The sequence below is a fragment of the Episyrphus balteatus genome, chromosome 1 (assembly GCF_945859705.1).
Source record: "Episyrphus balteatus chromosome 1, idEpiBalt1.1, whole genome shotgun sequence".
Classification (NCBI taxonomy): Eukaryota; Metazoa; Arthropoda; class Insecta; order Diptera; family Syrphidae; genus Episyrphus; species Episyrphus balteatus.
Window position 1 is genome coordinate 11296700 of NC_079134.1, and position 18170 is coordinate 11314869.

The following is an 18170-nucleotide window of genomic DNA, read 5'->3' on the forward strand; positions in this document are numbered from 1 at the left end:
AATTATATTAGATTGGTTAGGTTAACGTATGTATTTCTATATGAAAACGCTTCTGAAGAAAACCGGATAAGCAATTTCCAACAACACTCTCCATTAAGAACCGCAAGGCAATCTTCTAATGAAAGGAAACTCTTATTAAAATAAACACGTCGTATTTCCTGTAAAATAGGACACGATGCTATTAGATGAAAAACGGTTTCGGCTTCATTTAGATTACATAATGTGCAATTGGGGTAAATATCATTTCTGTGAGGTCTGTAGTTTAGTTCTAGCATTTCCGTGCGCAGCTTGAATATCAAACTCATCTCGTTAACAGTGAACTCGTTTCGAAAGTAATTTGATGAACCTAAACAAAGATTAAGTTTACTGTATATTGACCTTGATACCGACACCCTCGCTCGATCGAGAAATGACTGAAACATTTGATCATCTACCGCAGAAATACAGTCGTAAAGGGAAGTTCTCCACGAATCTAAGCCGTCCAGATCCAAAGCCAATGTTAAATTGTGTTCCGAAGCCAACTCATACCAATCTTATGGTGTTAAGTTTTAGAGGTGTAAAAAAAAAAATTATGACAAGGAAAATTAAATTCAAAAATTTAGATATTCATGATTTTGAGAAATTTTAAATTCTATTAGGGTAAACTGAGCTGAATTTAGAAAAAGGTTAAAAAGCTATGTGTATTTCCCTAACAAATAGTGAAAAAAAAAGATTAATACTAAAATCAATAGATTTTGTTAATATATAAAATTCACACCGAAAAACAAAAAATGTAAAAAATTCAGCAACTCGAGATATGGCCGTTTAAAAATTAAAACCGTGAAATTCGATGTTTGAATACCGCAAAACAGCTGTGGCCTGTGGAGATCTGTTGCCCATGACCAGTAGGATGTGTCACTTTTGTATGGAAAAATAAAAGTACCCTAATTTTCAAATGTAATAGTGGTCAAAAGTTGTATTAGGGTCTGAAATTTAATAATATGTAAAAAAAAATTATAATATCGTTCGTCTTTGGCTCGCTCAAATCGGTTGAAGTTGTTAGGAAAAAAACACGATTTTATATGAAAAAATGATTTTTTCCTTGACTTATTATTTTGTAGCTTCTTTACTAAGTGTTCAATTCCAACAAATATAAGCTTAAAAGTTTTTTCTTGTAATTATCTTTCACGTGAAAGCCTAAAAATATTAAATATATATTTTTTGTATCCAAACGGTGCAGATTTCTTCCTATATTTTGAGCGAGCCAAAGATATTAATTAAAATGAAAACTGTAAACGCATAATTTAATTTTGATAAGCAATGCAACTTTTAAAAGCTATTACACTTAAAAATTCCATACTTTTGCATTTTGACACACCCTAATGACCAGCCACTTTCTAACTTTTTTTTTTTTTGAAATATGATTGAAGCGTCATATGAAAAGTGAAATAATTAGCTTTCTTATGATATACAATTTAGTATAGGTTGTTATAGAATAAAATGCACGACTGGGTCGCACGAACTTGCTCTTAGAGTTCAAGTTGCTTAAATTTTTAAGACTTTTTATATAGAAGCTTGGGAAATGTAGGTATAAAAAAAAAAAAAAAACAAAGAAAATTTATTTTTCAAAAAAACAAAACAATATCTGAAATCAAATCGCCCCACAAAACAGGTATGCAGTTTTATTTGATATATTAAGGTGCATTTTTAGAAAAAAAATTTTCAAAATCGATAGAGCCGTTTATTTAAAAACTAATTTTTCTTAAATAGTTTTTTGAAAAAAAAGTTTAAAAATAAAATTGGTATGCCATTTTTTAGAAATAACTAATCAACATCTAAAAACAAAATTTCAAAAAAATTCAATGTCCCTTTTTCAAAAATTTGATTTTTCAAAAAAAAATTTTCAAAATTTTTTTAAAAATCCAAAAATTATTTTTTTTCAAAATTTTATTTTTGGCTTAGATTTAAATTATATAAATGCTTTTGTATAAAAAATTTCGTTGAAATACAATAAGTAGTTTGGCAGAAAATCAGATTTGAAAAAAGCGGTCCTATGGCAGGTACCGTTAATAATGATTTTCCAAAAAAATTTTCTTCATCAAAAGATAGACCTTATCTAAAAACTAACATTTGAATTTTTTTAACAAAATCGTTGGAGCCGTTTTCGAGAAATTAAACTTTTCCGAAATTTTTATATGGCAGGTACCGTTATTTTTGGTCCAAAAAAATTAATTCCAAAAACCCCTCTGGAGAGTCACCAAAAACTGCTACATAGCAAGTTTGAAGGCAATCGGTCCATCCGTTTAGGCTCTAGCTCCATATACAGACAGACAGACAGACAGACAGACTGACAGACTGACAGACTGACAGACTGACAGACTGACAGACTGACAGACTGACAGACTGACAGACTGACAGACTGACAGACTGACAGACTGACAGACTGACAGACTGACAGACTGACAGACTGACAGACTGACAGACTGACAGACTGACAGACTGACAGACTGACAGACTGACAGACTGACAGACTGACAGACTGACAGACTGACAGACTGACAGACTGACAGACTGACAGACTGACAGACTGACAGACTGACAGACTGACAGACTGACAGACTGACAGACTGACAGACTGACAGACTGACAGACTGACAGACTGACAGACTGACAGACTGACAGACTGACAGACAGACGGACAGACGGACTTCCGGGACCCACTTTTTTGGCATTGTCTATCATCGTAATGTCATGGAAAAATGTTATCTCAACTTTTTTTTTTTGTACGAATACATAACTTGATATATAGTACCTATATCGCAAGTAAAAAAATTGATTTATTGGCGTGAGAAGATTAAAAAGATTGATATTTTTGATTTTTTTTTGATGAAAACTTATTGGGTTCAAGAACTTCTAGGTATTTTTTTTTTAGCTTTTTCTTTGAAATTATGATAGAATTCGAAAAGTTATTCCCTTTTACTACAAAACATACAGATATAAATATGTAAGGTCTTAATCTTTTGCTTAGGTACATACTTTACTATAAGACTACGATTTTTTAATCGCAACGACTGAAAATCGCATGTGTGCGCCTAGCCTAATTGTTTTGTTTTTTTCTTATCTGTTTTTATATTTTCTGCATAATTCATTAAGAGCTTTAGGCTAGGAATACACATGCGATTTTGATCGCGAGATTATTCACTCGCAAAAATGGATCACAAGGATTTCAATGCCTTCCCGCGATTAAAAATTTGAAAATTGTGTCTACAGTCATATGAATACGCTAAATTGATGCTTTGTCATTTTGCTTAAATCTGAACAAATCAATTTCGGCCATGAACCAACCAGAAACCAGATTTAGAATCAAAAGATAAAACATTTCCGCACATTTTTTAAAAATAATTTAATACGCAATCTCATTTTTACTTGCGATATAGGTACTATATCTATATATCAAGTTATGCATTCGTACAAAAAAAAGAGTTGAGATAACATTTTTCCATGACATAACGATGGTAGAGAATGCCAAAAAAGTGGGTCCCGGAAGTCCGTCTGTCCGTCTGTCTGTCTGTCTGTCAGTCTGTCCGTCTGTCTGTCAGTCTGTCAGTCTGTCAGTCTGTCAGTCTGTCAGTCTGTCAGTCTGTCAGTCTGTCAGTCTGTCAGTCTGTCAGTCTGTCAGTCTGTCAGTCTGTCAGTCTGTCAGTCTGTCAGTCTGTCAGTCTGTCAGTCTGTCAGTCTGTCAGTCTGTCAGTCTGTCAGTCTGTCAGTCTGTCAGTCTGTCAGTCTGTCAGTCTGTCAGTCTGTCAGTCTGTCAGTCTGTCAGTCTGTCAGTCTGTCAGTCTGTCAGTCTGTCAGTCTGTCAGTCTGTCAGTCTGTCAGTCTGTCAGTCTGTCAGTCTGTCAGTCTGTCAGTCTGTCAGTCTGTCTGTCTGTCTGTATAAGGAGCTACAGCCTAAACGGATGGACCGATTAATGTCAAACTTGGTGTGTAGCGTTATTTGGCGACTCTCCAGAGGGGTTTTTGGAATTAATTTTTTTGCACCAAAAATAACGGTACCTGCCATATAAAAATTTCGGAAAAGTTTAATTTCTCGAAAACGGCTCCAACGATTTTGTTAAAAAAATTCAAATGTTAGTTTTTAAATAAGGTCTATCTTTTGATGAAGGATTTTTTTTTGGAAAATCATTATTAACGGTACCTGCCATAGGACCGCTTTTTTCAAATCTGATTTTCTGCCAAACTGCTTATTGTATTTTAACGAAATTTTTTATACAAAAGCATTTATATAATTTAAATATAAGCCAAAAATAAAATTTTGAAAAAAATAATTTTTGGATTTAAAAAAAAATTTTGAAAATTTTTTTTTGAAAAATCAAATTTTTGAAAACGGGACATTGAATTTTTTTGAAATTTTGTTTTTAGATGTTGATTAGTTATTTCAAAAAAATGGCATACCAATTTTATTTTTAAACTTTTTTTTCAAAAAATTATTTAAGAAAAATTAGTTTTTTAAAAAACGGCTCTAACGATTTTGAAAATTTTTTTTCTAAAAATGCACCTTAATATATCAAATAAAACTGCATACCTGTTTTGTGGGGCGATTTGATTTCAGATATTGTTTTATTTTTTTGAAAAATTAATTTTTTTTTTTTTTATACCTACATTTCCCAAGTTTCTATATAAGAAGTCTTAAAAATTTAAGCAACTTGAACTCTAAGAGCAAGTTCGTGCGACCCAGTCGTGCATTTTATTCATAAAAGCTCCCTAAATTATTTTGTATTTTGTATTTCATGGTCAGGCTGATTATTGTCTATAAATTTTCTTTATGATTCATTCTTGTTGTTAATTTTTGTTCTATTCGATGATTTTCTAATGTAAAGCGGATGTGGGGTTTTCTAGTTTTCTATACACATTGTCAAGGTCTTCAAAATATAGGCGTTTTGTTTTTTTTGGCAAATAAGCTATTCGCAGTAGAATTTCCCAAATATCAACACTGAAAAAAAAATGTATATGCACACACCAAAAGAAGGGGAAACGTAGACTTGTAAGTGTACAAAATTCTATCCGTAGCTTGGCTAAGCTTCTTTTCCTATCGGCAGCTGAGTGTTGTTTTTGGGAATGCATGTAACATACATCATATTTTTTCCTTTTCATCCAGCAGCGTATTTTAAAGTTATGAATGTATGCGTTCGAAAAAAAAAAAAACAAAATAAGAACAACCCATTTTTGGTAACCGCAAAAAAAATGCAAACGAAATTCTTTGCGTCCAGTGTTAAAAAAAGTACCATTTCAGTTTGCGAAGTCAGTTGACTGTAATCAGTCATAATTTAACAAGTTCTGACTTTAAAATATTGAAAAAAAAAAACAAAAGATTCTTGTTAACTTACAATATTTATGGATTTAATTTATTCCTCTGAAAATGGTACCTTTTTTACGTGATTTTTGAATTCGATATACAAATATACTACATGTTCGAAATTAAAATTAACTAATTTTTCAAGATAATTTGATGTCATTAAGTTCTGGTTCTAAGAAAATTTTAGTTTTTGATTTTGAAATTAATGTTTTGAGTGATAGTGTTGAAAAAAAGGAAAAAAATTCGCCCAAGATGGTGAAGTTTTTTGAATCGTTTTACGTCTTAGCTTGGATATTAGCAGTTGTTAATGGATATTATTTCAATTTCGATAAAGGTAAGCTTTTGAGTTTTCTATGAATTGCTAAAAAAAAAAAAAAATTCCGTGTAACAGTAGTTTGGGTTCAAATTCGTATCAATAAAATTTTGATTGTTCTCTTGACAATTTTTTCTTTTAATTACCGATTTTTAAAGTTATTTTAAAAATTGCCAAGTAAACAATCAAAATTTTATTGATACGAATTTGAACCCAAACTTTAGAACTTGGTACACTTTTACATCTCAATACTTTTTGTGCCAGCATAATTTCAACATAACAGAACTTGGCTCTTTTTTTAACAATAATGTTTTTGTTGTGATTTCACTACTTTTTGCAAGGTATGGCTGTAGAATTGAAAATCTTTATATTTGATGAAAATTCAATGAAAATGGGCGGTTGCCACGCCCCCTGAATTGAAAATCGCAAATTTTCGATTTTTTCCTTTGTATACACCACAAGTCCTATCACCGTGTAAGATTTCAAGTTTCTACGATATCGGGAAGTTCTATATAATTTTGATGATCTGTGAATCAGTGAGTCAGTGAGTCAGTTACGCTTTTTGCTATTTTTGAAGCCCTATATCTCAGAAACTACTCATCGTAGGAGGCTGAAATTTTGTGAGGTGTTTGGTTTTGACCAGCTCAACAAATGTAGCGAGTTTGAAATTTCTAGCATCTTTGGTGTGGAAGTTAGAGATGGGTCGAAAATGGCCTGAGTTGTTTCCTGTAAATAAGGGTGTTGTGCCAAAGTTGCTAGAGAACTTGGCTGGGCACTACCGTGCCCCTTGATTTAAGAAAAACGTTTTTTTTTTGTTTGTTTTATTTTCGATCATAATTTTCCATAGAAGTCTCTAGCCCAAAAAATTAACGGAACAAAAAAAAAAAAATCATGATTTTCTGTAGTGATTTCGTAAAAAATTATTACATCATGATTCATGACAACACCGAAAGCATTTGAAAGCTACACAATGTTGAGGTTGACCTAAATTGAAGACAAACACTTAAAATGAGGCTTTGTTCCTAAAGGTATCAGGTTTTATCAAAACCGGATTAGCTTTTTCGAGATATCACCGCAAAGTGTTTTTTTTTTTTGTGAAAAACTCATACATATCAACGCAAAGCACGAGTACGATAACTTAGGAGAGCGCCGAGAATTGATAAAGGTTTTTCGTAGAGGGGTTAAATACAATTATTTTTTATTATATAGGAGGGGGGAGAATTTGCAATCTGCCAGTGTTAAATTGAACTCAATCAAACGGCATGAAATAATATATTTAATAAATTAATGAAAATTAATACAAATAATATTATCTATGCAAAACGGATTTTAGATTTGAACTCAAAGAAAATTGAAATAAAGTTATTTATATTTTGAAAACAATAATTTCAATGGCGCACACAGGTAAATTTTCCCAAAAACATGGCCAAAATTATTTTTTGTGTTTATTCAATTTATTATTGCATGATTATATCAAAATAAGATAATTTTAATAAAATTCACCATTTTTAAGTAAATTTACACGAAAATTTATAAAAAAAAAGAAAAAAATAAAAAAAAGTCGTATTTTTTACAGTACGCCATAGGGTTTCTTTCATTTGACATTTAATAATACAATATTTATACATTTAATAGATTGAAACAAAACAGTTGAACAGTCATTATTATAAATAAATAAATAATGTAGGCATAGATAACAACTATATATATGTATGTACATAAATAAACATGAGTGTGAGTTTGTAAGTGTGTATATCATTCAATGACTTGTGAGTTGTGAAACTGTAACTAAGTCTGCTTGCTCGATCTCTGGATCTTTTAGAAACTGAAGCACTTCAGAGGGAAATGCATTTTTTGTTTTAGGATTTAGTTTTCTCAAACCACTTATAAATGGGTCGGAAGAGACCAAGAGATTATGAAACACATCTTCAATATTTTGCTGCCTCGAAAATTTTCTTGGGAAAACTTCTCGAAACGCTTTATATCTTTGTTTCGTGATTCTTGGGCTTCTTTGCCGAGCTGTCCATTGAATGAATGAATGAATAAATTTTATTGAGGCTTAAGTTTGGATACATATGGTATTGAAACTTAGTTAATTTTCCTTCAACAACTATTGAAAGTGCTTCTTCTGCTGTAATATGGAATAAATTTCTTTTCCATTTTTATCAAGGCTTCTGATATTTTTCAGCACGTGAAGGAGTTGAAAATATTATATATTTTTCATTACATTTGATGAATCAAGTTTCCCTTTTTCTCGCAGTTGCATCGCGTAGCATAGCTTAATTCTTCGACATTATAGTTAGAACGTAAATCTTCTGTTTTACATCTCTTTGACCGTTCGCTTAGGTCTGAAAAATCCATTTGAGGCCGTCCAACAAAGCCATAGGCTCGGCATGGAAACGATTTATATTTTGTTTTAAGAAGGTGTTGTTATTTCTGGAGGCACTCAGCCATCTTCTTCTATGTTCATATATGCAAAATCCGTTAAATTTTTCTCTATTTGCTCCGAAATTTCAATATTGGTCTAGTTTTCAACCTTTGTGCTACCAAAAAATTTATTTTTTCTGTAATGTCACGAGACGAATAGCTTCTTAAAAATTCAGAAAGCTTATTTCTTGAAAGAAAAATGAAACTTAATTACGATCCTGTGTCAAAAAAGAAAAATCTAATTAAAAAAAAAAAAAAATTCACCGTCCCCAACAGCTTTTGAAAGTCGCAAAAAGCCGCAATACTTTAGGATTGTTTCCCATAAAGGAAACATTTAACTATTTTTTATCACTATTTTCAGTACAGAAAAACTCAAATCAACTTAACTTTTTCATTATTAAAGAAAAAAAAATTGTGTTTTTTTTTACTGCTCAAACGCATTATCTTAAAAAGCTTGAAAATTTACTTTAGACTTAAAATATTGCATTATCTTTGTCATTATCTTTTTTTTAACATACCACTAGCAACAGAATCCATGTTAAATTATTTTAAAAATCGCCAAAAAAATTTAAATAAAAAACAAATACTACAGGCATTAGGGAATCATCTGAGAATTTTTGGAAAGGATTTGAATTTGATATTTCATATAATAGTGAGGCGGCTTAGCCAGGGGCGTACACTCCCTTGGGGCAAGCGGGGCGGTGCCCCGGGGCCCCCGACCGCCCCAGGGCCCCCACTGGAGACAATGCAGAGAAGGAAACTGTTATCATAAATTGAGTTACAAAGTAACCAGGGAGACAAATTATTTCATTCAGTCTAATGTATAATGCAATGGTAGCCACACAATATATGTATATTGATTTTTAAAAAAAGTTACCCCAGGGGCCCCAAAAAAAAATAAACTGCTTTTTTAAAAGAAAAATTATAATTTTATCTTAGGGCCCCAAAAAATATTACTTAAAAATCTTTGCCACCACAAATAATACATTAGGGGCCCCAAAAAAGCAAAAAAATATTATTTGAGGATCTTCAAAAGTGGTTCAAAACAATTAAATGGAAAATTAAATATAAATTTAGGGGCCCCAACATAAATACATCAGGGCCCAAAATAAAAACATTACGTTATTGGTGGCATTCCGTATATTACTTCAGAACGAAGCCCCAATACCTATGTATTAATTCTTGGCTCCAAAAAAATTATATTATATCTTAGGGGCCTCTAAGCAATTAAATTTGAGGCTATAAAAATAATTTTTCAGCGGCCTGATGATGGAAAATAAAATATGTATTTATTACTTCTGAACAGAGGCCCCAAGAACTACCAATTCTAAGCTAAAAAAATTTTTATTTTAGGGGTCTCTAAATATTTAATTTTGGGGGCCCCTAGTACAAATGTTTACTACTTATATGAGAGACAAAACTTTATTTACATTTTTCATTTTCAGTATAGCAAAGTGCATTACGAACATTTAAAACATTAAAATAAACCTAAAAATAAATAAGCCATACAAAAAAAAAACGTATGGAGTATAAGTATTTTTTTTTGTAACTAAGGGGCCCCCAAATATCAAAGGGGCCCCAAAATTTAGTCTTACCCTGGGGCCCCGGCGACTCAACGTACGCCACTGGGCTTAGCATTAAAAAAGAGTTCAATCGTGCACTTTGTGATAAAAGCATGAAATTAACATCGTTGGTAGTACTCAATTTAAGAGTTATTTTGAGATATTGGGCCACCTTGTATTCCATTCGGAAGGGTAGATACAAGACTTTTTCTGTGTTGCACTCGATTTGTTGCATATCGTAGTATAGGCAATGAAATATTGTATTAATATGATACATGATTTCGAGGTATTTTCTAACGCCCGATCGAATAAAATCAATACCAAAATGTCTCGACCATCATGTAAAAAGTTATTGGACTCTTTATGAATTGTCTTTTACTCAAAGAGCAAGAGTCAAAATATTATCAAGTACTCCTTGAAAAAAAGTGGTAGGTTGATAAAATTTCGTGTGGACGTTTCATATACCATAGAAAAAAATAATAAAATATGTTCATCAAAAAATTTCAGGTCAAAGGGTGTTTTTTTAGCGAGAAAGAACACTTTTGAAATGGTACCATTGCAGCACATGGAAAATTTTTGCATTTTTTTGAACCGCATATATATTTTATACATCGTATGAGAATCAAAAATAATCAAAAAATGAATTATATTTACCATGGAATGTTGAATTTTCATGCAAAACTTAAATAGCTTGCTTTTATTTTTTATTAAATTTTCATACAAATTAATATTTTGAAGGAGTGAGGTGCAAAAGTAAAAGTATGAAAAATAATTGTGCAGTTTGTGATAAAAGGATCAAATTAATAGGATTGTTAGTACAATATGTAACCCTCATTTTAAGATAATGATTTTCAAAAAAAAAAATTTTCATTAGAAGATAGACCTTGTCTTAAAACTTACATTTGAATTTTTTAAACAAAATCGTTGGAGCCGTTTTTGAGCAATTTCAACTTTACTAAAATCGGTATATGACAAGTACCGTTATTTTTGGTCCAAAAAAATTAATTCCAAAAACCCCTCTGGAGAGTCACCAAATAACGCTACACACCAAGTTTGACATTAATCGGTCCATCCGTTTAGGCTCTAGCTCCTTATACAGACAGACAGACAGACTGAGAGACTGACAGACTGACAGACTGACAAACTGACAGACTGACAGACTGACAGACTGACAGACTGACAGACAGACAGACAGACAGACAGACAGACAGACAGACAGACAGACGGACTTCCGGGACCCACTTTTTTGGCATTCTCTACCATCGTAATGTTATGGAAAAATGTTATCTCAACTTTTTTTTTTGTACGAATACATAACTTGATATATAGTACCTATATCGCAAGTAAAAATTAAGAACATGAGTGGTCCTAAATGACTTCCTTGTGGTACATCGGAAGTCACTTTTACCGGATCCGAAAGAATGTTATTGATTTTAATGTATTGAATCCGATTTGAACCATTTTAATAAATAAGAATGAAAACCCAATTTCTCAAGCTTAGTAACTAGTATAGAATGATTTACTGTGTCGAAAGCGTTCTAAAAATCAGTACATAAAACGTCACATTGAAATCCATGCTCTAGGGAACCTAAAACATAGTTCCTGAAAATTGTTAGGTTTGTTGTTGTGGTTCTCCAACTTATAAAACCGTGCTGAGCAGGAGAAATTATTTCTTTTAAAAGGAGGAAAACAAGTTTTTTTATAAAGCAGTTTTTTCAAAACCTTGGGAATAATTGATGCCTTTCAAATTTCGCGATAATTAGTTACCTCATTTGTGCGCCGCCATCAAATGAGATAAATCATGCTAAGAGAACCGAATAATATGTAAAATTGATTTCAGATGTGCTGTGGCCAAACCCATCGTTGCCACCTTAGGTGTTCCTCAGGGCAGTCATCTAGGACCTATTTTATTTATAATAATTGTAACCAAATCGCAGTAATCAATGCATACTTGCAACCCTATGAAAATCTCCTATTTAACCAAACCTATTCTTGTCAAATGACAATAAAATAAATACAACTTATGATTAAAATAAAAAATATTTCAGTCCCTGATCGTATTCTGAAAGAAGGAGAAAGTTGTCAAATAAAAACTGGCGGACCAGGAGTTTGTACATTACTAACATCGTGCGAAGTTTACTTTGAAGCATTGAAAACCGAATCCATCGAATATAGTTCCATAGTTCGTTGCTCTTTTAAGGGTCAAGATGAAGTTATTTGTTGTCCACTTAAAACAACAGAAGAATTATTACCAGGGTAAGTATATCTAATATAAGTATTTTACACTCTTATAAATATTAAAAATTACTAAAAATTCGTGATAATTTTTATATTTTTTGTTTGAAGACATCTGGCAACCCTTTTCACTTGCCTTCCAATTTGACATCTGTAAGTTGCGATCTCTCTAAGTCAACTTTATGGTGGCCTATGTTTTGTATTTTTATTTTTGTACATTATGATTATGACGTTAAATATTTGTCGCTACCTCTTGAACTAAAAATGAAAGCACATGCGAATCAGCTGTTCATATTAAATATTTAGAGCTTTATTTATTTCGAGTTTATATCTAAACTTTTATTTTTAGAACTTTCAAAGGGGCAGAAGTAGTTACTGAGGGACCTCTTGAGGAACTTACACAATTAGTGGCAGGTGTGTATTGCCTTGAGCGCTTATAATTTTGTTATATTTATCTACTTGTCCACTCCAAGAAAATACTTATTTCCCGTAATATTAAAATAGTTGAACATCCTCTTCATTTGCACTGCCATTTCTTTTGTATATTCAAAATAGCGGCTCCAAAATGGCGGCCAGAATAAGCTAAGACTAAATTAATGAAAAAAAAATGTTTGATTTTAAATTTAGAACTCAAAGATTCATATTCCATTAAAAAAAAAAAACAAAAATTTAAAAATTAAATCCAAAAAGTAAAACACACTTTTAGACCTCTTATTACTATTTCATTGATTTATTTTAAAAATTACCACAATTTTGACATCTCTTCTATTTATGTTCTATAAAAATTGAAAAATTTTTCGTTATACGGTTGCCAACTATGTTTTTAAGTAAATACATATGAGAAAATATGATATAATGGAAAATTTCAATGTTCAATAAAACTGAGAATTAAATTTTTCGGTGAATAAAAATATACTTTTATTATAGTTTTTAACATTCTTAATTCAAATCCGAAGTCGAAAAAAATCTATGACGTCATGTCTTTGAGATATAAGAAGTTCAAAATGAATTTTTATCTATGAAATGTGATGTCATAGACTTTTTATTACTTCATATGTATTTATATGAGAAGCTGTAGCAAAAAAAATTATTTTTGAATAATCAAATTTTTGAGAACGGGTCGATGAATTTTCAGCAAAAACTCTGAAGGCTGGATCGATTTGTCAAACAAAAACCGCAGAACCAGGAGTTTGTAAATTACTATCAGCATGTGGAGTTTATTTGGAAGGATTACAAAAGGAAACCATCGAATATAGTAGTTCTATTTTTATTTGCTCATTTATGGGTGAAGATGAAGTTGTTTGCTGTCCAAATAATGACTTACCCACAAATCATCACGTGCTAGGACCTATTCCAACAAAGTAAGTTCACAAAAAAAAAATTTCATCTACACCTACTCTGATTAAATTTTTTTATTTTTATTTTTAGACCTCCGAGAATGCCACGACCACCGTTTCCTGGTACAATACCAATGCCAAGCGAAAACAATACTGAAATTGGAAGTCCAAGTATGTATTGTTTTTAAAACTTGTAAATTTTATTATTGTTATTAGTACGTTTTATACTTGCTCTATGAGACACAAATTATTGGTTACGTGTAAAAATGTATTGGTTGTCTGTAAAGTCGGTTTACAGTCGATCATTTTACGTGATATAACGTCATAAGAAAATAGGTTGCATGTTAAGATAAATTAAAAAAAAAATAATAAATATTAAGCAAAAAAAACATAAAAAAAAATTGAATAACAAGCGGTTGGAAACGGTCAAAAAATATTGTTGCTCGTTATTCAGGAAAAAATGTTACGAAGATCAATATCACCTATAAGTTTTAAAAGTTTGCGATTTTGTACAAGCTTTCAAAAAATCCAAAAGAAAAAAATTGACTCAAAAATTCATATCTATAATATTAGACCCAAGTTTGTTTTTTATTATTTTTGCTTTCGTGTAACTCAAACCTCAGTAAAAAAATTCCCTTCAATAGTTTTAAAATTCAAAATTCAAGTAGGTATTAGTTTTTAGACAAGATCGATATTTATATTAAAAAACGGTTTTTCCTAAATCAAAAATAAAATTTTGAATTTTTTTTTTTAAATACCTAATAATTTTTTACCGATTTCCAAAAATTAGGAGGTATTCAATTCGTCTGTATTTTTGTTTTGTTATGTTTGTTATCTCTTAACTTTTGACGGAGTGAACCAATTTTGAGAATTCTTTTTGTATTGGAAAGCTGGTGGCTGCAGTGTCCCATTTCAATTTCGTTCAGTTCTTGTGATAAAAAACTATGAGAAAAACCATAAAACCCAGTTTCGATCCATAGAAGTCGGTTTTTTTTTTATTGATTAAAATGATTATTTTTGAGCTCAAATTCATTTTTACTTGCGATATAGGTACTATAATATATCAAGTTATGCATTCGTACAAAAAAAAAAGTTGAGATAACATTTTTCCATGACATTACGATGGTAGACAATGCCAAAAAAGTGGGTCCCGGAAGTCCGTCTGTCTGTCTGTCTGTCTGTCTGTCTGTCTGTCTGTATAAGGAGCTACAGCCTAAACGGATGGACCGATTAATGTCAAACTTGATATGTAGCGTTATTTGGCGACTCTCCAGAGGGGTTTTTGGAATTAATTTTTTTGGACCAAAAATAACGGTACTTGTCATATACCGATTTTAGTAAAATTGAAATATCTCGACAACGGCTCCAACGATTTTGTTTAAAAAATTCGAGTGTTAGTTTTAAGCTAAGGTCTATTTTCTAATGAAAAATTTTTTTTTGAAAATCATTATTAACGGTACCTGCCATAGAACCGTTTTTTTTCAAATCCGATTATCTCCGAAACTGCTTATTCGATGTCAACGAAACTTTTTGTGAAGAAGCATTTATGTAATTTGAAAAATTTCCAAAAAAAATATTTTTGGATTTTTAAAAAAATTTTGAAAATATTTTTTTGAAAAATCAAATTTTCGAAAACGGGACATTGAATTTTTTTGAAATTTTGTTTTTAGATGTTGATTAGTGATTTCTACAAAATGGAATACCACTTTTATTTTAAAACTTTTTTTCCAAAGAATTATTTATAAAAAATTAGTTTTTTAAAAAACGGCTCTAACGATTTTGAAAATTTTTTTTTCTAAAAATGCACCTTAATATATCAATCAAAACTGCATACTTGTTTTGGAGGGCAATTTAATTTCAGATTTTATTTTATTTAAAAAAAAAAACGAATTTTATTTTTTTTCCAAATTTCTATATAAAAAGTCTTAAAAATTTAAGCAACTTTACAGTGGCGTACGTTGAGTCACCGGGGCCCCGGGGCAAGACTAAATTTTGGGGCCCCTTTGATATTTGGGGGCCCTTTAGATACAAAAAAGTACGTATAAACCATACATTTTTTTTTTGTATGGCTTATTTATTTTTAGGTTTATTTTTATATTTTAATATGTTCGTAATGCACTTTGCTATACTTACTTAAAATTCCTATCAAAAAAGTAGTAAATACTTGTACTAGGGGCCCCCAAAATTCAATATTTAGAGACCACTTAAATAAAAATTTGTTTAGCTTAGAATTGATAGTTCTTGGGGCCTCTGTTCTGAAGTAATATGTACATGTACACATTTGATTTTCCATCATCAAACATAGTTTATTTCTTTTGGGGCCCCTGAAAAATTATTTTTGGGGCCTCAAAATTAAGTGCTTAGAGGCCCCTAAAATATAATTTTTTTTTTTGGAGCCAAGAATTAATAGGTATTGGGGCCTATGTTCTGAAGTAATATTCGGAATGCCACCAATAACGTAATGTTTTTATTTTGGGCCCTGATGTATTTATGTTGGGGCCCCTGAATTGATATTTAATTTTCCATTTGATTGTTTTGAACCACTGAAGTAATAGCTTTTGAGGTTCCTCAAATAATATTTGTCATGCCATCAGAAAATTTGATGAATAATTTTGGGCTCCTTAGTTATAGATTTTGGGGCCCCCAAATTAATATTTGATTGCCTCTCAACTAACGGGGTTCCTGAAAAAATATTTTTTGGGACCCTTCATATAATATTTTTGGAGCCCCGAAGTCATATTTTTTGGGGCTCCTAAAGTAATATTTAGTAATCCATCAACAAATGTAATTTATTTTAGGAAAACAATTTTTTTTTATTTAATTTTTTTTGACGCCCTGAAGTAAAAGCTTTTGGGGCCCCTGGCCTGAAATTGTTTTTTGCTTTTTTGAGGCCCCTAATGTATTATTTGTGGTTGCAAAGATTTTTCAAGTAATATTTTTTGGGGCCCTGAGATAAAATTATAATTTTTCTTTTAAAAAAGCAGTTTATTTTTTTGGGGCCCCTGGGGTAACCTTTTTATTAAATCAATATATATCGAGTGGCTACCAATGACCAATGATACTGAATGACATAATTTGTCTTCCTTGTATCCGAAGTGATTCAAATACATTTTAATTTACTTCGTAACTCAATTTCTGCTAACAGTTTCCTTCTCTGCATTTTCTCCAAAGGGGGCCCTGGGGTCGGTTGGGGGCCCCGGGGCGCCGCCCCACTTGCCCCAAGGGAGTGTACGCCCCTGCAACTTTAACTCTAAGAGCAAGTTCGTGCGACCCAGTCGTGCATTTTATTTTCTTATGCAAAAAAAAATACCTATTGTTTTTTTTTTTAATTGTATTTTTCATTATCTACATGTAGGTACCAAATTGGTACATAAAAGTTTTGAAAATTTAAGTAACTTGAACTCTTAGAGCAATTTTCTGCGACCCAATCACCGATGAATTTTCTTGCAAGTTTGTTTTTTTTTATATTTTTGAAAAAATTTAAAATTTGTTTTTTATAAAACACATCTCAAACAGTTTTCGATTATATCTTTTTTTCTTAAATCTCTTTCCTATGTAAGAAATTAAATGGCATATGTACATTGTTTTTGTAATTCAAATCCGTGTAAATAGATGTTTTTGTTAGTGAAAAAAAAAGTTTTATGTATGTGTTCTGTATGAAACTCTATTGCTAATAAAATTCAAACTAAAATATTTCAGACAAAATTTTGAAATCAGGAGCGATTTGTCAAACAAAAACTGGTGAACCAGGAGTTTGTAAATTACTATCAGCATGTGGAGTTTATTTGGAAGCACTGCAAAAGGAAACAATCAAATACAGTTCTATTATTATATGCTCATTTATGGGTCAAGATGAAGTTATTTGCTGTCCAAATAATGACGTACCCACAAATCATCACGTGCTAGGACATATTCCAACAGAGTAAGTTTAAAAATAACACAATTACACTTTGACTAAAATTTTTGATTTTTATTTTTTGACCTCCGAGAATGCCACCACCAACGTTTACTGGGACAACCCCAAGCGAAAACAACACTGAAATTGGAAGACCAAGTATGTACTTTTTTTAAAACTAGCAAATTTTATTATTGTTATCAGTAGGTTTGGTTTTATACTTGCTCTATGAGACACAAATTATTGGTTACGTGTACAATTTCATTGGTTGTCTTTAAAGTCGGTTTACAGTCGATCATTTAACGTAATATAACGTTATTAGAAAATAGGTTGCATGTTAAGATAAATAAAAATATTAAATATTTAAAAAACTTAAATTTGTTTAACAAAAAAAAAAAAATAAATAAATAAAAAACGGTTGGAAGCGGTCAAAAAATATTGTTGTTCGTTATTCAGGAAAAAATCATTTTAGTAATCCAATGTTTTGCACTCGCTCGTTACGAAGATCAATATCACCTATAAGTTTTATAAGTTTGCGATTTAGTACAAGCTTTCAAAAAATCCAAAAAATAAAAATTGACTCAAAAATGTATATCTATAATATTAGACACCCTCTCAAACCTCAGTAAAAAAATTCCCTGGAATAGTTTTCAAATTCAAAATTCAAGTAGGTATTAGTTTTTAGACAAGGTCGATATTTATATGAAAAAAAAGGTATTTCCCAAATCAAAAATAAAATTTTGAAATTTTTTTTTTTAAATCAAATTTTCGAAAACGAGACATTGAATTCTCTGAAATTTTATTTTTAGATTAGTTTTTTTTTTTTTTAAACAGCTTTAGCATTTTTGTGAACTTCTAGAAATGCATCATAATAACAGAAATCAAATAGCATACTTTTTTACCGACTTCCAAAAAGGAGGAGGTATTCAATTCGTTTTTTTTTTCATTATCTTCATGTACCTAGGTACATTTACCAGATTGGTAAATAAAAGTTTTGAAAATGTAAGTTACTTGAACTCTTAAAGCAAGTTCCTGCGACCCAGTTATACATTTTATTTTGAAAACG

General features: G+C 31.0%; 1 protein-coding gene across 1 annotated transcript; it reads left to right on the forward strand.

The window, feature by feature from the left end:
* Positions 1 to 5285: 5285 nt before the first annotated feature.
* Positions 5286 to 17382, forward strand: LOC129907072 (uncharacterized). Its single transcript, XM_055983114.1, has 8 exons — positions 5286 to 5669; positions 11686 to 11893; positions 12222 to 12286; positions 13008 to 13233; positions 13301 to 13380; positions 16909 to 17131; positions 17199 to 17263; positions 17312 to 17382. The coding sequence occupies exons 1-8, from the start codon at positions 5489 to 5491 to the stop codon at positions 17380 to 17382; spliced, it is 1119 nt and encodes a 372-aa protein (XP_055839089.1). The 5' UTR covers positions 5286 to 5488.
* Positions 17383 to 18170: the final 788 nt, after the last annotated feature.